Raw genomic sequence first — 22,464 nt, forward strand, 5'->3', positions numbered from 1 at the left:
AATCTTGTGAAACACTTGATTGGATTTTCTTGGTTTTAGTAACTGTTCATGAGTTTTCTGGCCTGGTTTTAGGGAATGATCTCTTCGGATGAGGTTTCCTTTACTCTGTGCAATTTTTTGAGCCTGATCATAGCACCAAGTTCCACATTATGTGGTCACTGTTTCCCACTACAGCATATTCCATAACCCTATAACCTATTTGATTTCTAAGAATTATTTTATCTTCTAATTGTTTCCAAATACGCATGCTGATGATGAGATCAAGCCAGCTCTACTACCAAGACATGACTTAACCTAAATGTCTGAGCTTTGCAGAGTACTTTCCTATTTCTTCTTTTACATCTGGGCCTTCTCTGCACAGAAACATGTCTGAAAAACAGCTCCCCAAGCACCTCATTGTAAAATGAGGTAAAACACCTGCTCCACCCCATCTCCTAAGGGCAGTGTCAGCCAAATGGCGACATGCTCTCGATGACGGGACAGCAGTAAAAGCTGTCATCTACAACGCCCATATCTGAAACAGAAATGAGGTTGAGCTAGGCGAAGCCCACAGGCCAAGTCCACGTGGAGAGGAGGCCCGGCCCCGCAGCAGGCCTCGCTGCCATGGCAACGCTCGCGCCCTACTCGGCACCCGTAGCTCCAGGGAGGTGCCCACGCCGCCGTTGTCATGCAATGCGCATGCGCCTGGCCTGGCGCGGCCCTATTGCGCATGTGTTGCAGGGGCAGCGCCTTCCGGCTGCGGTTGGTCGGGCGCGCATGCGCAGTACGGGGCCGCTAGGGCGGTGCGCGGTAAGATGGCGCCGCTGTGTGTGTTCTACTAAGAGTATCCAGCCTAGTTTGGGAGCTCTCGTAGCCCTTAAAAAAAGACAAAAATAATGTTGCTGTTGTTGTTGTTTTTCCTCCAATCCCTTGATTCTCTTAATTGCCATGTGTGTCTGACATGAGAATTAGATTCGCAGTCCGTGCATTCCTAATAGGCTGCGTTTATTCCTGTGGTAACAGACTGCTTTGACAATATAATCTCCTGTGAAGAGAGAAATAACCCTTTCTGCAGCTTGCAGCAGCTAGTGGATATGAGGAATATATGCATTACAGAAGCAGCGCCTTCACTGTTACTTTTTGCATCTTAAACCCATGTAGTGGATCCCAGCCAGGAGCTCTGGGATGGCTGCGAGGTGCTCCTTTCCCTCAAGCGGAAAATCTCACGTCCGTAACGCTGCCTTCGTTCCCAAAGTAGGTCAGGAATGTGGTCACTGAGGTATGGATGTGCAGTGTGAGTCAGGGTGTGATCAGCTGTGTGCTGCTCACATGAGCTCACTGCTCGCTTGTATCCGAAACAATACGCAGAGGGAGCGTTATGTTCTTTGTTATATCTTCTTTTGTTGTGTAGGAAAGGGCTGATTGCTCTTATTTTCCAGGAGAGGGTCGTGCCATGCCTGCTGGTGGGAGCATGACTGTTTTCACATGAAGCCAAACTGCTGAGTTTTCACTGCAGAAACAGATGAAACCAGCCATTGTCCTGGGGAATCCTAAGCAGCCTCAACACGTCACCAAAACTGGCAGTGCAAACTGGGCCAAATGTAGCGGAGGAGTTGCGTGCCTTCTCTGTGTGGTCATATGTGGACTCACTGCAGCACATCTGGCTGTGAAGCTGTCCCCGGGGTGAGGTGTGGTGACTGTCCATCTCCTCTGGGGTCATTTTTTCCGCCTCTGCAGTGGTGAAGTGGCTGCAGTTTTGGTGCAGAGAATGCTTGGTGGGAGGTGGTGCTGTGAAATCTGCTGACAGAGCTGACTGGAGGTGGAAAGTTTGATTCTTTTGGGAGCTGTTTTACCACTCTCCTGAGATGTTTGAGCTTTTCTTACACAACTGTGATAAAGTTTAGGTAGTGCAATTTCTATAGACAGATGGCAAGTGGTGGGAAGGGGCCACAAGTGCTGTTTATCCACTGGATGGTGCTGTTGTTTTGTGCAAAAAAAGCAGCGGTCCTGTGTAGCTCCAACTCAAAACCTCGAGTATTTTTTTTCTTCATCAAGAATTGGGAAGAAGGATGTGCACAACCTTCTCCTCCTTAGCAGATTTCTGATGAATCCTGTATGTTGTGATCTGCCTTTTATCTGGCATTGCTGGGACTGGCTGAACTTAATTACTAAATATGGGAAAAGTCATATTTTCACTGGTTTCCACCCAGCCTGTTTCAAGTCTGAGTAATTCATCCTTACTGGGACCAGATTATTATTTTTAATGTAAATCTTTCCTCGGTCTTTCAGTTCCCAAGAGTTCAGCTTTGTTTCATCTGCAGGATGAGTATTCGTTGGCTCACTCAAGTGCACTAAGTTAGCTAAGAGTCATTGGAATAAAAGTTTGTTGTCAAGAGGACTACTTATGTCTGAAAGAGGAATTGAAATGAAAATTGTAGGTTAGGTGCTGCCAGTTATTCTTCCTGTGTGGGCTGAGTTTCCTTGTCCTGCAGCAAAGAATTCCTGTGTCATATCTGCTGTCCTTGTGGCTGGGTAGAGCCACGAGGCATTAGTGAAGCAGAGGAATAGTAGGGCACATCTCAGTCACCCTGAAGGGGAAGTGGCATTCTGAAGGTTAGTTTCTAGGGGGAGACTGTATCTTTCAGCTATTTTCAGGCCTCTGTAGTCCTCCTTCCCTCTTGTGTAGACCATGCCAATTTCAACAGTCCTACCACTGCACTGTTAAGTTGGCAGTGCTGTGAGTGGGATAACGAGATGGTTCCTTACAATGACCTGAGGAAATTGCACACTATCCCATACAACCCTGTTATCTTCTGTAATCTCCTGTCAGCACAGCGGAGGTGGAGAAATTGCTGTTTGGTTTTACACCCCTTTCAGGCAACTGTAGGATCCCTCGTGCTGCCCCTGAGGTCTTCACATCGTTCCCAAGCATTCTCCCTTACAGCTGTTCTCACAGATAACATGCAAATCAGAGAGCAAAACGAGGGCAGGAAATCCAATGTCGATGCGCTGAGAATGTATGTAATTTCAACAGAGATAAATTTCTGTGTGATACAAAGACATAAAACCCTGCACCCTCTTCATGGACCTTGAGGAAAAGGCTTAGGGGAAGTGCCCGTTGAAGGAACGGTCCGCCTGGGACACGGGTGCAGCTGTGTGGTGTGAAGATCCTGCAGATGGTGGTGTCAGCCACCCAGCCTCTCCAGGTGAGTTCCCATAGAGCAGTGAGAACATCGCCAGCTCTTCTCTGGCTCCAGACATTGTTTGTCAGCTCCTCCCCTGGGTTTTTACGGCAAATAGTTTCTTAATGAAGGGTGATTTGTCATCTTTGTTTGCTGATGGACATCCTGTACCCAGGAATGATTTGCATTGTGCTTAACTGGTTCAGAATTTTTATACCGGGAAGCCCATGAAGATAGTGATGATGTCTGTTCACCTTTCTACACTGAGAGATGGGGCAGATCCCCTCTTGCTAATTGTATCCTAACGAGGTGGGCTTTAACCTGCCCTTTGTAGCCATAACTACCCCAGCTGAGAATGAGGGACAGTTCCCATGTCTGTGAGGACATGCACATGCAGACACTTGGGGTTAGGATCTGTGATAGTAATGGGTGTTTTTTCCTCTCCAGGTAGGGGCTCCTCAGCGTGTGGCTGATAGCAGAGCTGTCTTACAGGACCCTCTAAATAAGTGGGCCCCAAAGCAAGTTGCTCTGCATTAGTTCTTGGTTAATTTTAGAGGCAGGTGTGGCTGGAATGCTGATGGCAGCTGGCAGTATTGACAGGCCCTCCTATAAAGTCACATTTCGTTGCACTTGGAAAGGAATGGGTGAAGCATGGTATGCTGTTTGCCTCTGTGCATCAATCCCACTTGCCAATTGCAGCGTTGAAACAAGGTACCATTATCTGGATTCTGCTCTGACTCAAGGCAGCTTTGTGCAATTGGTGCCTGAAGGTTTGCAGGCATGAGTGCAACTTGGGTTGACCTTCAGGAAAACCCTGGTAATGGAGACTGCGTTGATGTCAGCCCTTTGGGTGCAGTCAGGCAGGTAGAGCTGCTGTGTGGGTAGGGTGTACCTATCCCCGAGTCCTTGACAAAGGTCAGGCATCCTTAACACACTATTTTTTGTTGACTTTCCTATCCATCAAGTACAGTGTTCAACAGGCAACAACAAACAACCAAAGAATATGACCTTGCAGAAGGATGTTAATGCAATTAATCTAATGTTCCTAGGCAATAAATTGTTTTATGGGGTAACAGAGAAACTAATGTCTAGCCATATGACATGCCAGGAAGCATTTTTATCTTCTGAGTAGGTTAGATGGCAAACCATTGAAAGCCCACAAATGAAGATCTGCCTATTTATCTTTAAAGAGCAATTAGAGCAAAAGACAGTGTGTATTTTTCTAATTCTGAGATCAAATGACATTTCAGGGAGGACCTGAGCTTCCATCGAGGAAGCAGTATAGTTGTTTTAATGCATTCACAGGACACGTGGCATATCCAGGTGATTTGAATAGGTTGACCTGATGAACATCAGTGAAATATTTTGGTGGCAAAGCAAAAAGCCCATTTGACACTGGAGAGCTGCTGGAGCATTGTGGCTTCAGCCTTCTGAGGATGTTGTGGTGGAGCCAACAGTGTCTAGATGAAGATATCCATGTAGCTCTGGACAAAAGCAGGACTAGTGGTGTCACCCTGGTTACATTCTCATGTCATTAACTGCCTATGACCAACTCTGTCTCCTTTCTGTTTATTTCAGAGACCTTCTGTCTGAAAAAGTGTTGGAGCTTGGCTGATCGTGTTCTTCCAGCAGACTGCATTTCAGTATCAGCTGAAGGAAACACAGGAAGCTAATTTGCAAATGCTTTCAGACAAATTATGTAAATGTTATGAATCTAACTGCTTGTTATATGCTGCTGAATGCTCAGACTGCTCTGCCATGCTGCTTCACAGAATAGCACACATAGGTAAATTACCAGAAGAGTTATTTTCTGAAGTGCTTATTTTTATTGAGTCATGGAATCACATGGGTTGGAAAACACCACTGAGATAAATTAAGTCCATCTGCTTTGATAAGAGTCTGCTCTTGGCTTTTTTATGCATTTACTCAACAAATACTAATTTATTTGAAGTAAGCTGGGCTGATGTTTACTTACAGTTACAAGATCAAGCCATAAATATGAATTCAAATATTGACCAGACGTTGACTGGAGCAACATGGGTATCATAAAAACTGGTCAGTGGAATGCTATCCTGATTTTGGGTGGGGAGAATCAGTTTTCTTCCCAGTGGTTGGTATGAGCTGTTTGCTCACTCCCCCATACCTCCATGGGATGGGGGAGAGAGTTGGAAAAAAGTAAAACTCATGGGTTGAGATGAAGTCAGCTTAATTGGACAGAAAAGGAAGGGAAATTAATAATATTATTTACAAAATAATATACAAAACAAGTGATGCACAGTGCAGTTGCTCCCCAGACGATGACAGTCAGTCAGTGGGCAGCACCGTGCCACACTTTGCATTGAGTAGTACCTATCTTCATGAAATGAAGCTTATGGGAGATGCATAATGCCATTACATGTTTATTAGAAACAGACTGACTGATCCCAGAGTGTCATCTCTGTCTGACACTGTGCAAACCCTCCCAGAGATCTAATGCCTGCAAGACAAACCCCAATTGAAAAGATGCTAAGTAGCTCCCAGAGAACTGGGAGAGACTGGTATGCCATTCCTGAATGCAAGAATCTCACATTTCCACTACAATAGCACAGTATGCTGCTCTCCTTCTCATCAGTGCCTTTGCCTGTGGTTTTCCCAGCATATTTATAGGTGGTGTGCAAATGGGGTGGGAAAGAGTCACCTTCTCTCCTTGGCTGGCAGAAGTTAATAGGAGTGAGGTGAAGAAAAGTAGCACAGGGCCCTCTAGGTTTCAGGAGAACTATTGAATAGAAGACAGTAGATTAAAAAGAGAAGCATGTGGTTTCCAGCAGTAAATCCATCTTACTTTTCACAAGACCCTGTGGCTTTGCTATTCTTGCAGCTAAAAAAAGTGACTGCACTTTTCTGATGCATCTACCAGGGCAGAGAGGAAGGCACTGTGAGGCTGCAGAGTTCCAGCTGTAAGGCAGGGACATGTACACCACTCAAGAAGCAGGCTCACAGGGCACTGTAAGCATTTTTCACACCAAAGGATGCCAAATGGCACAGTTGTCCTGCCAGCTGTAAGGAGGGGTGGTTTTTGATGTTGAGTCAGTGGGAGGAGTAGGGGATAGACCTCTACAAAGTTTTTTTACTTATGGCTTGAAACGTGGTTGACCAGAACAGCTGTGATTTGGTGCAGGTCCTGGTTTTGCAGGTGGGTGTGGAATGCTGAGAGGTGAGGTGCCTGCATTTCTTGCTAGGGATATAGAGAAGGATTTGTGGTCCTTATGTTTCTCTCTCCAGAGTGGCATGGAATGCTGCTGATCCTGGCAGCCCATGGGCAGGAGTAGAAAGGCTGATTTCCAGGTGAGGAGCCAGCTGACCATGAGTTCAATACATAGCTGCTCACCTGCCTGCAGCACTGCCCTGCTGCTCAGCAGACAGCTCTCAGAGGTCCACAGGAGCAGAATCTTTTCTAACTTTCCATCAGTAGGTTTTAAAGGAAAACAAAAAACAAAAAACCCCACAGACCACAAAACCCACAAATCAGCCCTGAAGTGATGTCAGTTTTGTCTCTCTGCCTGTCAGCTCTGTGTTGATTTGTGAGGCTTCCTGCTGGGATGGGACAGACAAAAGGCTGTTCAGGGAGGCATTTGGGTAAAGGAGCACTGGTCCCATCCAGCCTGTCTAACAATGACTGTGTAGCCATTGTTTCTGGGAGCATATTTTTCTGGTTCTTTTTGTTGATTTTTTTTCTTGTTAATTCTCTTAAATGAAGTGGCTCATGAATCTTTTCAGCTTGTGTTTCTGAGAAAGGAAACAGGAATGCAGGACCAGAGCCATTTCAGTGTTGCTGCTTAAGCAGGACAGGGTTTATGACAAACAGCTGAAGAAGCAGAAAAGCATTGATGGAAAATTTAGTCTGCTTCATTGAAGAAGTTAACACCTCTCGCTGTGCTCACAAGGACCACGGAGAACCTGAGCGGATGTTGTTATAATGGAAAGAACCAAAGTCCCAGTGATTGGAGGCTGTAATGTCGGGGAATTCAGAGCACTTACAGCCAAGCAAATGATTGCTCCAGGCAGTGACTACCTCAGGTGGGAGAGCTGCCTGCATTCACACTGCTAGCTGGAACTAGGGGAAATATTCCAGATTGGAGCCATAACATCTGCTGCTATAACGTAGATTTCAGGCAGCTTTCTTACCCAGTGATTAGCTGGTTAAGGCTGGACACCAAGCAAAGAAAACAGCACTAAAAACCACAATGGTTTACACATTCTTTCTGCAATTCTGCTGCTCTTGTGGCACATCTTGGCATGGTCTCTTAGCACAGACATGGGGAAGTGGAAGGCACACAGAGCACAGGCGAGTAAACAAGGTTTGATACACAGCCTTCAGGAAAATTTGCACACAGATAAATTATTGGCATGGCTCAGTCTTGAGCTAACAGCCTCAGCACACACAGCTTAGGATCAAATTATGATAACGTTTATTTTGAAAAATAAACAGAACAGACAAATCTGCATTTTGTCTGCCCAGGATGTAACTAAAGATATCGTTACGTGGATCTGGAAGTAAACAAAGTATTACAGCTGGAAAAGTGCTGGGAAAGAACCGTCTTCACTTGGGGGCCCCAGGTAGATTTCACTCCAAAAGTCTTATTTTCAGTGCTAAAAAGAAATAAGAATTTCTGGTGTAGGCACTGCTGCTGGCAGTGGGTTGTGCTAGGCCAGGAGCTGGGAGTCTGCACAATGAGAGAAGCAGCGTCTCTTGGGATTGCCAGCAGGTCTGCCAGAGAAGCACACAAAACCCCTAATTTGGGAAAGGAAGCTGGCATCTGCCCTGCGGCCCTTGAAAAGTTGCCAGGGCCTGTGTCAGGTTGCAGTCTTGCCAGTTATCTCCCTGGCAGTGGAGGTGAATGAAGAACAGTTCCCTATGGGCTGGGAGCCCAGTATGTCCCAGGAACCAGGCTTCTTACAAAGCTTTGTAAGGGAGCTGCTTTGTTCTTGGTCTCTATTTTCACGTGGGTCATCCCTATCCTTGGCTGAGTGTACAGCCCCATTTCCCACTCTGACCTTGAATTCGAGCTCACCAGGCTGGCTGAGCTCTGGCAGGCTGATTTCGGTGATGAGGGTGAAAAGAGGATGAAATATTATTCAAAGGAAGTGAAACCCATTAGGACTTGGTTTGTTTGTTTGTTTGTCTTCCCTTACACCAACACAAGAAGGTGAAAAGCTGTGCATTTTGCATAGCGAGCCTGCTTTCAGCTCCTGTGCCTGCCACAGATTTGAATATTCCCCTGGGCACAGAGTGCTACCGACACATTCACCATAATTGTCAGCATAGCTCCTTCTTAAGAGCAAAGAAAGCTGTCTTTTTCTCGTGGGAATCCTGCTAGCCCTGGTGGCTCTTGGGTTTGCAGTGATATTACATGGAGGAGGTTGAAGGAAAATGTTTCCTGCCTCCAGAGCTTCCCTTTGGGATCCTGTTAACAATAAAAGCCTTATAGTCACACACAAGCAGCTTCTTCCAAGCAGTGTGCCCAAAGGTGCAGAGGGCTGGGAAGAGGAAGGCTAAATTGAAGCCATTGCTGTATGTTCTGCATATCAGTGCTTAAGGACTGAGAGCTGCCCCTGTAAGACAATACTGTTTTGGAGATCTGAGCACAGAGTTGCTGCTTGCATGCTGCACAGCCAGACCTGTAACCTGGCTCTCCAAAATTGCTTGGGCACTCAACAGATCTCTGATGCTAGGCAGCCTTTGGGAAGAGTGAAATGTTTTGCTGTAGATGGAGGAGCGTAGCCTGGGCTAACAACCTCCCCACATCTCTTCAAGGACTTTTCAAACCTGCTTTTGTTTCGTTTCTTTCTCTCCTCTGTCCTCTGATAACTGATGTTTTGCATCCAGAGAGATGAATTTATAAGGAAGAAATCCAGTTACTGCTGATGTAGCTGCAGGGCCTCCTCACAGTTGCTCTTTGCTGCGATGCACGGTTGGGTGAAACCCATTGGTTGGCTTTCCTGTAACTTAGAGCAAACACCAGCACTGTGTATTAACAGTGTGAATGTTACTTCTAAGGTCTGTGATGTTGGCAACAAAAGCTTAGTCCCAGTTTAATTTTTGATAAGAACTGCCTAAAACCAGCTCCTCTACGAAGAGCCATTCCCACCTGAGCTATTAGGGTTAATGTTTAACTGCTCCCTATAGTTAAAATAGTTGTTTGCTGTAGTATGTAAAACTGCATTTCTGGAGCAGGGGGTCATCTCTGTTCATCTTTCCCTCTGCTAGCAAGGAGATGTGTTCTGGGCTGCCAGGTCATCTCCAGGCAAAGCCCCAGTTTTCATGAGGAGGAAAGGCTCAGATGTGACTTGGGGAAATTGGGACAGGGGAAGATGTTGTCAGGTGCTACGGATCAATGAGAAACAACATCTCCTGGATCTGGATATGCTGATAGCTCCACTTGAGCGTGGTGTGTACCCTCAAAGTTGCAGCAGGGATTCATTTACCCTCCATATGGTATCAGTGAAGCTGTTTGAACTGACGCTGTTGATGAACAAAGCCTGTTTCTTCTGGTCCTACTGAGGACAATAGCATAGAAAGCAGTTGTTATCTCTCTGTCCATGATGACATGATTCAAACACGAGAAACAAAGGAAGAAATGGTAGTATGGGTTCACCAAGGTGATGTATGTCTTTTATATTCTGCATCTGCTCACGGACACAAGTTCATCCATGCCCCGTATCAGTGGTGAACTAGCATCCCTGTCATTTTCTTCCCTCTCTGTGATCACTGTGAAGGAATGGGGTGAGAGTTTAAAGCCAAAAATTAAGGGTCTGGCCCTGGCCATGGTAATGGAGGAAACTTGACAGAGACGGCTCAAAAAGAACGGCTGGAGAGAGCATACGAGAGCCATCTGCGTGTGTGACAGCTCAGAGCTGGAGGGGCACGTTCCTGAGCCTGTGTAGCAAGTTTGTTGCCCACAGCAGAGTGAGATTGGGGTGAAGCTGGCATGTGAAAAGAAGTGAAAAAGTGAGACTGAACTCTTTTTGCCTGAGAGGCAGGTTGGCTTGTTGGAAAGGGAGGGAACTGGCTGGCTGCAACTTGTAGATAATCTGACTTTAAGCACTAACTCCTCATGGTGTATTTGCAAGGAGTCCAGCTCTGACCCGCAGCAAAGCACTCCCAAGGTAAAATGGATGTGTATGTCATCATCAGCTTTTGTGGCAAGGATGGCTTTTGGGTTGGAACTATGGTCACTGCAAGAAGAAGACACCAAACATTTGTTTGTGCTTATGCTTTGAATCTGAGCCTGAGCCCTCAGGCAGGTGGTGGTCTGAAACTTTTTTCTTCTTCTAGTAGGTGACAACCCTACCTGTGCCAGAGGGGTTGGAACTAGATGATCTTCAAGGTCTCTTACAACCCAAGCCATTCCGTGATTCCTTGAGTGCAAGTATGGCTGCTGTCATATTTCACACCAACGTTTCCAGTGATGCCTTCATCAAATTAGAGGTAAAGGATTTCCTTCTTCTTGCACCACCCTAACTTTATAGAGGGAAGTAGAGGAAGCCTCCCTTGTCTGTAGTAAAAGGTGTTTCTTTCCCCAATTTGGGTTGCAGTAAGCTAAAAGTGATAGGACCAGTGTAAAACTGCTGTCTTGCCTGAGAAACTGGACCTGTGTGCAGAGTTTCTGGGAACCTTAGCAGAGGGGGTGTGCACATTCTTGTAGGGAAATCCAGAGAGAAGACCAGCCCACTGGCTTAATACACCTGGAAATCCCAGCATTAGGCACACCTCTGGGCAGCAGCAGCAGCAGAGCTTCCATCTCTCCCAGGGCTCTCACTATGGGCTTTTTAATCAGAAGGCTTCCTAAAGATCCCCGAATATTCCGTTGGCTTCTCATTTTAACTGTTTTTTCCCTCATCATTACTAGTTTTAGCTCCTTGTTTGACATGGAGAAGAGCATTTTCAGGTAAGAGCACTGCTTTCTTGCAGTATGTGCTTCTGGGCAGAGTGCTTCCACTCGCTTTCTCTCCTCTTTTTATCCTGGAAGTTGCACTTTGGATCTGAGTCAGACAACTGCTTTGCTTTAGAAAACCATGTTGTATGCAATCAGAGTACAGTGCTGCAAGATCACAGCCAAACTTTCTTCTGCTGAATCACCAGCTCTCTGAATCACCAGTGCTTCCCTGCATAGTAGTGTTAAGAAAGCAGCTTTTACTTGACGAACTCTGTGTGTTTCCATAGTTTGGCATTACATATTTGCTTTTACCTGGTAGCTCCTGTTAGGTCCTCATCCATGTCTAGTCCAGATTGCATTGCTAAACTTTGAATTTGGTGTGATACCTTTACATTTATAGTGACTTCAGCACTAAAGTAATACAAATATGCAGTGTTCTGGTGCACTGATGTCACACTGACACGATGAAAATATGTTATCTTACTTTTCTCATGCCCAGATTCTTTAAACCATTTTGTCCTGCACAGGTACTGCTGAAACTTCATGTAGAACACACCCAGACATGTGCAGTATGTGGTTATCTCTGTTTCTATTTTTGTGTTTCAGTATGCAACGTAAAATACAGAAAGCAGCATTGTCATGGTTTTATTTGCCCCAGGGCTCTGTTGTTTCAAAGCCTGGAATTTGACAAGCTGGGTCGAACCAGTTGTCTGGATTTAAAGTGCTAGTCAGGGGATCAAGGTCCTGTGCAGGCACAAGTGCCTGGCCACGTGGCTCTGACTGCAGGAAGAAGGTTTTAGATGTGCAGGGCCCTCTATTTTGCATTTTGGTCTCAGCGTTACCAAATTTCTCTTTAGATAGAATTTAAGTGAAATCTTTCCTTATATTGCATAGTATGCAGTGACACATTTAAACGTGAAGCGCTACGATGGAGAGCAAATGCTGCATCCTTGATTGAGGCTGGGGAAATGAGAGGAGGTAGAGGAAGAGCTGATTGGCTGTTTACCTCTTTTCACTAGAAGTGGTGTTGTAAATGCTCAAGTATCCAGTTTACATCAACTGGTTTTTGCAAGCCACCCTAGGCTAATAATTTCCTAATCACTTCACAGCATATCGCTCTGCAACCTCAGCAGCAATCAAAGCGCTGTCTCCAACCTCTTATCTGCAGAGGTGATTTTTTCCCCATTTACCACCTTGGAGGCCCTTCTCAGAGTCATGCTACAAACAGTTCTATCACACAAAGGGTGAAGTGTGAGATCAGCCTGCCACGGCTATGTTGGTTTGTTCTGAAAACGTTTGTTGAACGTAAAAGCTCAGCTGCGGAATTTTTTTCAGCTTGCTTTTTCCTGTTCCACCCTACAACTGCGTGTGTAGGGGAGATTAGATGTCAGGGGGAAATATTTCACTGAGAGGGCAGTGAGGCACTGGAACAGGCTGCCCAGAGAGGTTGGGAATGCCCCATCCCTGGAGGTGCTCAAGGCCAGGTTGGTTGGGCCCTGGGCAGCTTGAGCTAGTGCCTGATCTAGTGGTCAGCAGCCCTGCTTGTGTGGAGCTGGATGATCTTTGAGGTCCCAACCCAAACCATTCCAGGATTCCATGTGTATAAGAATGATTTTATAGATATAAACTTCAGATTGCATTTAGTAGCTTTGAGGTGCCTGTCATAAGGTGTCCGTAGCTGGCGAGCGCTGTGTGATACCGTTGCAATAGCTAAGGGGAAAAGGAGAGGAAATATGCCTTGTGGCCCCAGGTGTTTAAGATGTGGAGGGCTGGATTCAGTCCTTGGTTCTGACCCAAAGTCAAGTGGTGCAGTTTTTTCTGCCCAATTCTGTATCCAAGTTCACAACATTGCTTTGTTCTCTGTGCAGGACAGTTAGCTTCCCCCAGCAGGACCTGTCCTGGAGCTTTGGCTAATACAGCACTGTGTCTGACATGGGGCATGCTCTCTTTGAAAGATATCTTAAGCGAATCTGATGATAGAACTGCCTTCTCAAATTCCTCAAGATTTGATCCTGGGATGTTACCTGTTTGCATTATATCTGAACTGGTCTCTCTGAGGCAAGCTAGTTTTGGTGATGAACTGGTGTTTCGGGGAACAGATTATAGAGCAGAAAGTAGCAGTTGTTATTTCTATGACTGAAATTTCCACTGTTATAAATGCAGACTGTGTGAAATAAGTGATTCATGTTTAAGGAGTGAATTGCACTTCTCATCAGACTTCCCTTCCTGAACATAACTGCATACTTGTATTCCTTCTGTAACATCTTCATACTTTTAACACAGAAGTACCTGGCCCTGCTGACGAGGAAGGTGGAATGCCAGCTGCCAGTCTTCGTGTTGTGTCCCATGCCCTGAACTCAGTATCTCTGAAACGCAGTCCTGCTCTGTGTATACTGCCTGGGGTGTCCTGCCCAGGGCAGGGCAGAGCTATTCTGTGCTGGTTTGCATTTATTACCAATGTAAAGCATATTTCATGAGTTAAGTCCCAAAGAGGAGTATGGAAATTTGAATAACACTTCGGTGGCAAATACCTAAATGAAATTGAATTCAGACAGCATCCTTCTAACAAAGATGTATTACTTCCCTGCAGAAACTCAGTTGCAAATACCAATGCGAGTCATCTGAGTGTAGTGGTTGTATGCAGAAGTGATGTGAGGTGCAGTCAGGAGCACCAGAAGTGTGCTGGAAGCTGCTCAGTGTCAAGTGGAAAGTGTTTGTGATGTGTCTCTTTTTTCTTTGATTGCATTCAGGCAGTTCAAGATTTTGCAGAGTGTCTCACATATGCTACGAATGGACACCCAAGATCAACAAGGCTCAGAGTATTCTGGTTATGGGGACACAAGGAGAATTTCAAAGGTTGGTTTGGAGGGAAATGTTACGTGGCTCAAACTGGAAACTGTTGTGAGTACACCAAGTTGGGAAGGAAAGGAAGAGCAGAAGAAAACAATGAAACCAATTCCCAGGTTGCAGGAAGACAAGGAGAAGGTGACTGTGAAACCATTCCCTAAGGTGGAGGGAATCAAAAATATAACACTGTCAACAGCCTCTGTGGTGGAGAAAACAAAGGAGAAAACAGCAGTGAGACCAGTACCAGGGGCAGAGGATCCACTTCCCAGGAAGAGGGGAGACAAAGAGAAGGCCACAGTGAAGCCATCCTTTGGGATGAAGGTAGCTTATGCAAACAGCACATCCAAAGTCAAACCGAAGGCAGAAGAGACTCCTGCATCAGCGGAAACCATAAGACCTGTGACTGAGGCTGCCACAGTGACAGAAGAGATGAAACTGAGGGCTGCTGACTTCAAGTCTGAGCCGCAGTGGGATTTTGATGATGAGTACCTACTGGATGGCTCATCTCCAGCATCGGTAGGTGTGATGGCCTTGTATGTTATGTTCCTGCTGACCTCTTTGTCTGCTGCCTCCTGAGCATTGGAGGCTGATCTCTGAGCTGGTAGATCAACCCTCTTGTACATGCAGGTGCTGTTGAGGCCAAGAGCTGAGAGCTGTGTGATTATGGCTCAGTTGGCCTGGCCAGTCCTCCACCATGCTGCAGGATGGGAAGGTGTTGCAACTATACCCATGTCCATGGGTTCCTTTCTTTGAAAGTCAGCCAGAACAATCTATAACTCAGGAGCATCAGGAGCTGGGGAGAATCTCTGCTGCTAGATGTCCTACCAGGTGGTTCCAGTCTTAGTTGCTTCTCTCTGTTGTGTAGGAGACAGGCACACAGTGCAGCTCATGCGTGGCCCAGTGCCCACTACACTTAGTTGTGTAATACCTATGGATGGACATTCAGAGCCTGGCACTAAATCACAGTCCTAATACAGGTGTCTCATCTCTTGGGAACTGAACATCTGCATTCTGGTGAAGACTCAGCTTTACAGTTCCCAGATTTGCCTTGATCTTTGTTTTATGCAGCCAAGTCAAAGCAACCAGGGTTGTGGGGAGGGAACAGGACAGTAAACAGGTACACAGTACCTCTGTGTACCTGTTTACCCAAGCACATATGTACCAAGGCTAAGGCAGCACTGGGGAACTTGTCATGCTCATGCTGTGCTGTAAGGAGTGACACTGGCAGTGGGAGTGAGGAGGATCTCAGTGCAGAGAAGTGGAGGCTTTCTTAGTTGCTTGAGTTAAAGTCAGAGTAGAGTGAAAGAAAAGTTAGGCGGTGTCTGGTGAACACTTATCTTACTGCTCCAGAGAGAGCAGGATGGAGGCTGTTCTCATCTGTAAGGTTTTTCATCAGATCTGGCAAGAATTAAACTGTGGATGTGCCCCATTGGACAAACAACGGTTAAAAAATAACTTCTGTGCTGTTCTTACTGTTTGTCACAAACAAAATGGAAGTCTTTACCAGGTGCTGCTGATTCCCATTTCCACCCTTTACGTGGACACCCTCAGTGAGCAGTCAGACTGTTGGTTTACCCATTTTGAGCTTCTCCTGCTCAGATGGTCCCAGCTTGTCAGGTTCCTATTCGGGATTTTCTTGCTATGCATTGACCCATCACCACAGCAGAGGTAATGATCCAGGAGAGATCTGTTATTAAATGACTCTTGCACATTTGTTTTTCTGTTAAATAGGAAAGACAACTGCAGGGCTGGTCAGCACACAAGTATTTTGCTGGAGGTGAAGGTGGAAATCCCACATGATGCAGTTTGTAGCTCGGTGGTCTTAGATGAACCATGTGCCTGTTTGAAGTCACGATGCTGCAGCCTTCCACCACTGCCACATGGCATTTTGGTGACATTAAGGTGAATGTAGGTGTTGCTGGAGAGGATTGCCAGGGCTGCAGGCACTTCATCACCCTGCTCAGGCCTTCCCCTGCTCTTCTGAAAATGTTAATCCCAACGCTAAGGTGCCCTGGGAGACACGCAGAGAGCAGAGGTAGATTAGCTGGAAGATCCTGGGATGAACTTGACTGTTTTGGTGTTTTCTTTCTGAGTTCCTTCTCCTTTGTGGTTTTTGCCCCTTTTGGCAGTGCGAGCCATTCTTTTGCTGACAGGTTGTGGCGCTGAGTCATGTGAGAGAGGATTCGTGATTCTATTAAATAGAAAATTTGGCTGTTAAACCCGTGAGCTCATTTTCTGGCCCAGCCTCAGTGGGACGCAGCAGAAGGGCCTGGCTCATGATCAGGTCTGTGGAGCAGGATGAGCATCTTTGTTCCTAGGCTTGAGGCACCCAAAGTACAGATGAGAGTGGGCAAAATGCATGGCTGAGCATGCATATGACATATGAGACTGTCCCTCACCTGTCCTGCCCGGTGCTACTGCACTACATGCAGTGGGGTTAGGTCACCACGATCCTGCTTGCTGACTCCCAGATGCTCCTGTCTTCTGCAGCTCCTTGGAGAAGACATGCAGTTATCTTGGAGTGCAGAGCAGGAGCTGCAGAGAGACGTAGAACAACAGCTTTCAGCAGGAAGCCAAGGGTGTTCTCCACTCTAACTGGGGCAGCAGAGCATCTGGGTATGCAGAACAGCTGTGACAGCAGGGGAAACCCTTCCAGAATAGTGGAAAATGGAGGAAACACATGCAGAAGGGTTGTTAGTGGAGATACGGCTCTAGACATCACGCACTGAGTCTTGCTTCCAAATGTCATCTCTAATTCTGCAAAGAGAGGGAGTGACTAGAAGTGCTTCCAACTAATTTCATTTCCTGCACGGTCAGACTTTCCCCTAATCCCTCTTGTGTTAATCCAGACTATCTGTGGAGGCACAGGAGGTACCCGGGCTCAAACAGTACAAAGTGCAGCTTGAGCAGGCAGGGAACATCCCTGTCTCTGGACATGAAACATGCTGCAAGTGAAACAATGCCAGCATCAAACCCTGCACAGTGTTTTTGTCATTGCAGTGCTGTTGTGACGAGCAGAATGTCACCCTCACCTGCAGCAGGGAGCCCAGCTCAGCAGTGAGCACACTGCAAGGCTTTGGCAATGCAGTCTGGCCATCTCTGGGGGTTTGAGGTGGGAGCACAGATCCACTTGGTCTTCTCTTTTGTGTTTTGGTAGATACTGTAGTCACTGTTTGGGGAAAGCCTACATTGACTCAGTGGAAAATCCACCACAGTTGGATCTGTCTGCTCTCCATCTGCACACACAGCATAATGCCTGCCAGCTGCAATGAGACCATTCTTCTTTCTTAGGATCAGCTGACTTGGATTCCCTTATCACTGTATGTTGCTCTGCTGCTCCTTTAGGACATGGCTTTTTCTTTTCTTCTAAGAGAGCAGCAGATGGTGACCTGACCCCATGTGTGGGTCAGTGTGTGTGTGTATGTTCTGAGGCCAAAGCCTTGTGAGCTGTGTTGTCAACAGGGACAGCTGGCCTTATCCAGTAGGTTTAGGTTACACCTGTTACAGGTATCAGTTGGCATCAGGTAGTGGGGCCCGAGGTCGTTAAAACACGTGAGCACTGCAGGCCTGTTTTTCTGAAGAAGAAAGTCTCAGAGACTTGGAGTAATCCTGGCTTACTTGTAAGTAATTTTGCATCTTCTAATTGTTCATCTGTTGCTGAAATAGTGCCTCATGTTTGTGGTAATGGGGACACTGAGAGGAATGGATGATCCGATGGAGCTTCTGATTCTTTCCAATGCCTTTGTGCACAGGCACTCTAGCAGGTTTATCAGCTCCCTGCTAATCAGCCCTTACTGTTTTCTTCTTGTTTTTCAAGACCTGCTCTGAATCAGTGAGGGCCAAGGCTGCCAAGTCCGACTGGCTGCGAGATCTTTTCCTGCCAAACATCACGCTCTTCATAGACAAGAGTTACTTCAATGACAGCGAGTGGCACCGCCTGGAGCATTTTGCACCTCCCTATGGCTTCATGGAGCTGAATTACTCATGTGAGTCCCCCAGGGATGTCACAGTGGGACTGTGACAACGTCCCACAGGAACTGCATGCTGAGTTGCTGGTGGTTTGCAGGAGCTCCCTGTCAAATGCATCAGGCTTGGTGGATCTTGTGGAGGAAACCGTGGTCCATTCCCAAGGTTCTTGATGCTGATGCTCCACCACGTTTGCTTCACAGTGGTAGAAGAAGTCATCACACGGCTGCCCCTGAATCCCCACCAGCAGCTGCTCCTGGCCAACAGTAGCAGCAGTGTGCCAGCATGCATCAGCTGTGCCGTTGTGGGGAATGGAGGGATACTGAATAACTCTGGAATGGGCCAGGAGATCGACTCCCATGACTATGTATTCCGGTAAGGCAATCTGATGGTTGCTTCCTTCTCACGAGATACAGAGCTAGGCTGCTCTGGCTAGCAGGATCTGTGCTGACTGCCAGCTGCCCAAATGATTGGTGGCAGGAGGAGATGAAAAACCACAAAGGTTTTTCTCTGTTCCAGTTATAAGCAGGGATGCCAGTGTTTCCCATGGTTATCTAACTACTTCCCTGTTTTATTTCCTTACCCAGGGTGAGTGGGGCTGTAATCAAAGGTTATGAAAAGGATGTGGGAACAAAAACCTCCTTCTATGGATTCACAGCGTTCTCCCTTGTGTCCTCTCTCCAGAACTTGGGACACAAAGGGTTCAAGAAGATCCCACAGGGGAAGGTAAGTCAGGTCTATGCTCGCACAGCTTTGGCAGGAGTTAACCTGTAGCCTTCTGTGAGGTAAATAACTCCCAAGGATGGTACTTCACAACAAAATAATATAGATGATAGTATATTTTGGGTAGTTCTATATAGATGGGATATAGATAATACAAAAGAGAAGATGGCTCACCTTCAGGATGTCAAGGCTTGCAGGGGACTCCACATAGGAGGGATCTCCAAGAAGAGATCCTTCCCTGGTGCTGGTCAGCCCTTAAATGGGGTTTGGGAGAGGTGGAGCCAGGCTCCACCCCTTCCACTCACACAGGTATATCACCTCCACCTGTGGCCCCATGGCTGACTTAGTGCTCAGCTCAGGTTCCCATACACTTTCATTTTTGATCTTTTCATGCATGGTGAGCAAAGGAGCTGAGCTAACACTTCAGCATTACCCTTAGTGAGGGAATTTCCTCTTGAGAGGGAATATTCATTGTGGCAAGCTGTGTTGGTCCTATGCTAGCCTCTTTAAAATAGAATAGTTCACTTGGAAGGGAATTTAGGAAGATCACCAAGTCCAACTGCCTGACCACATCAGGGCTAGCCTAAGTTATATCACATTATAGTGCCTCTTGAACTGTGGCAGGTGTGAATCATCAGCCACCTTGCTGGGTGCCTGACCCAGTGCCCCACCACCCTCACAAACCTTTGGCATGTTGAAGTAGCTACGTGTCAAAAGTTCTCTGCATGCTGTCTCTGTGGGATGGTTAAAAGCTGCAGAGCACAGGCGTGTGCTTGAGAAGCTCAGTCAGCCTAGGTGTCTGCTTGCTTTTTGGTGTTAAAGGATGTGTCTCTCTGGTGCTGTTTGCTAATGCTCACTTTCTTGTTTCTTAGCATATCAGATACATTCACTTCCTGGAGGGAGCTAGAGACTATGAGTGGCTGAAGGCTCTTCTGCTGAACAAGAATATTAGGAAAGGATTCCTAAACTACTATGGGTAAAGCAAAGTGGCCTCACCTCTCCATCCTTCAGCGTGGAGCTCTCTGCTGTACCTTCCCCACAGTGCTCAGTCTGCCAAGGAGCAGACCAGCTTAAACCCTCCCACCCCTTGCTGATTTGTCTGGAGAAATGTCTTCTTTCTCTCCCAGCTGTGCGCACTGCTGTGACCAATACATCTCCTTTCTAGCATCTTCAAGTAGCTGCTTTCAATAGTGTGTGGCCTGAGCTCAGAGAAAGCTTTGAGGTTCTCTGGGATGAACACATGCTGCTTTCTGCTTTGGTGTCTGTACGTGGTCCTACTCACAGATGAAGACCTGGTTTTCACCAAGTCTTATCTGTACATATGCATGTTTTAGAGATTTCCATCTCCTTTGCTGCCTCTCTTGCAGCAGGCTGTGAAGGCTTTGTCACCATCTGAGAAATGTTGCAGAATAATTTAACGATGTTTGTGATTCTTCTCTCACCACCAAATGCATCAGGCTGATGCTTTCCAGCCATAATGAAATACAGGAGCTTATCATGAGTCTCCCTATTCCTGTCCCTAGGCAGAGGCCCCGGGAGAGATTCGATGAAGATTTCACAATGAATAAGTACCTAGTAACTCACCCTGATTTCCTCAGATACTTGAAAAACAGGTGAGCTGGGAACTGTGTGCTTTCTGGCTATCACCATCTCTCTCTGTCTCTGGGCTCTCTTCCCAGCTCACTGACTTATAACTGCAATTTAGCCGTACCAGCACATTTGGAGTAAGCCTCACCAGTGTGCTGTCACTTAAAGTGCTCTGTGGTTCTGCAGGGGAATGTTAACCTGTTCAGTACCAACTGTTCATGTTACCCATTGCTCAGCACCTTGGAGGAAGGCTCCGTAACAGTCCTCCTCTCCTTAGGTCCCATCTTAACTCAAGGGGTTAGTTGTTCCCTCAAGCACAGTAACGAGCTCTTCTTCAGCATCCCATTTATCTGGCCTAGCTGCACTTCTTTGCACCCCTACTCCTTCTCACAAGTGTGCTGGACACTATCACTGTAAGATCTGCCAATTGTGGGCCACACGTGGCCAGGAGATGTAGGAAAAAGAGCTCCTGTTGTGCCCAGCTTTGATTTTGTTTGCCCTTTGGTCTCCTTGAGGGCTGCATTGTGTCTTTCTGATAGATAGCAATTGCAATGCCAGATGGCTTGCACTCCCCTGCTCGTTCTTATCTCTCTCCTCTGACTTGAGCTCTTTCCAAGGCCAGGAGGGCTCAAATGCTATTTTTAATGTGTGGACTCCTACCTTCCAAACAACTGCTGGCATGAAACACAGCAGCTCCTAGTGGATTTTGTGACCCTCCTGCATCGTGTTTCACTCCCAGATGTGGATGGGGAGGATATATCAGGGTTCTGCAAGGCAAGGAACAGGGAGTGATGTGAATATACTAGCTCCTTCAGTCATCCCCATCTTTATCCCCCCTGCCTCTTGGCCTGTGAGGTTTGTGCTCAGTGCAGGTGATGGAAGCATTCTGGGCCCTGTGCTTCACCCAGCACACAGCACTACTCGAGCATGAGCAGTCATGGCTTGTCTGAAATGCACAGCGAGGCCACAAGCTGCTGCAAGGAGGGGAAGTGCTGAATGAGCCAAGGAGGACGAGCCATGCACAGCTTGAACCAGCGTGCCCAGCAGCCTCTCTGTGCTTTCTTCTCTCATACTGCAGGTTTCTAAAATCTAAAAACCTGCAGAGGCCCTACTGGCGGCTGTACAGACCCACCACAGGAGCCTTCCTGCTGCTCACTGCACTGCATCTCTGTGACCGGGTAAGGGCATTAGGATCCTTGCACCCAGCACAGTCTGGAAGCAAAGATAGGATAACAGAGCGGGTGTCCCCAGCCCTCACTTGTCAGCTAGAGGGGAACAGTTTGAGCCCAAGAGAAGCAGCAAGTTCACACAAAGGTTGAGAAGCCTGCTTCAGGGCCTGAGAGCTGTTGTGTCTCCCAGGCAGGCAGTGTGAGAGGATGCCAGGCTTTCTGGAGCCTCCTTTCACAGCCTGGTCCATCTTGGGTGCCCGTGCAGAATCACTGGGAGGCATCCTCATCCTGTGCTCCCACCGTGTTTGGGAGCTGTCCTGTATTTCGTTCAGCTCCTTCTGTTCTTGATATCTCTTTCCCAGGTGAGTGCCTATGGCTACATCACAGAGGGGCACCAGAAGTACTCGAACCACTACTACGACAAGGAGTGGAAACGCCTGGTCTTCTACATTAACCATGACTTCAACTTGGAGAAGCAGGTGTGGAAAAGGCTTCATGATGAGAACATCATGAAACTCTACCAGAGATCCTGACTGTATGGCAAGGTTCACTGCCTGGGAAATCTCAACAGCACCTCACAGGGAACAGAAGAGGAGCCCCGAAGCCAGGGTTACCCCTGGACTTCAGCTTCAGCCCCACGGAGACATTTCCCTCCTTTTGTATCTTTATTTTCTCACAATGCTTCCTAAGATGTGTGTGTTCTACAGACCAGGAGAGCTCCAAAGAAGTCTTCTGACTCATGGATGGCCGTAGGCTCCAGTGCTGGGAAAGAGGAACCCAGGATGAATCTGAATAGTGGATGTTCCAGCACCCTTCAACTTCATCCAGGTTTTCCCTCTGCAAGGAGATGGTCCTGGGGCTGGGGCTACTTTTGTCCTGGGTGGGTTCTCTCTGTGAGTAGTGCTTTTTGTGGAGCTGGGTGTTTTGGGTAAGCAGTGGATGGAAATGAGGACATGTGATGCTGTCTAATGAGAATGATTTGTGTCCTGGAGGTGCTGCTGTCACTCTGCTCCTTGCAGACACGGAGGAAATGCTGAGCACTTAACTTCCAAGTCAGTCTCCCAATGTGACTTTGCTGTGACAGCTCCAAGGGAG

General features: G+C 47.0%; 1 protein-coding gene across 1 annotated transcript; it reads left to right on the forward strand.

The window, feature by feature from the left end:
• Positions 1-10,961: 10,961 nt before the first annotated feature.
• On the forward strand, positions 10,962-22,037 carry ST6GALNAC1 (ST6 N-acetylgalactosaminide alpha-2,6-sialyltransferase 1). The gene is made up of 9 exons (XM_065735172.1): positions 10,962-11,089; positions 13,828-14,440; positions 17,742-17,910; positions 18,094-18,265; positions 18,478-18,616; positions 19,486-19,589; positions 20,137-20,226; positions 21,279-21,378; positions 21,732-22,037. Exons 1-9 carry the CDS (start codon positions 10,962-10,964, stop codon positions 21,900-21,902), a joined length of 1,686 nt encoding a protein of 561 aa, XP_065591244.1. The 3' UTR covers positions 21,903-22,037.
• The last annotated feature ends 427 nt before the right edge of the window (positions 22,038-22,464 follow it).

Source organism: Cyrtonyx montezumae, unplaced genomic scaffold (assembly GCF_038088225.1).
Source record: "Cyrtonyx montezumae isolate F1298 unplaced genomic scaffold, pur_monq_1.0 scaffold_19, whole genome shotgun sequence".
NCBI lineage: Eukaryota > Metazoa > Chordata > Aves > Galliformes > Odontophoridae > Cyrtonyx > Cyrtonyx montezumae.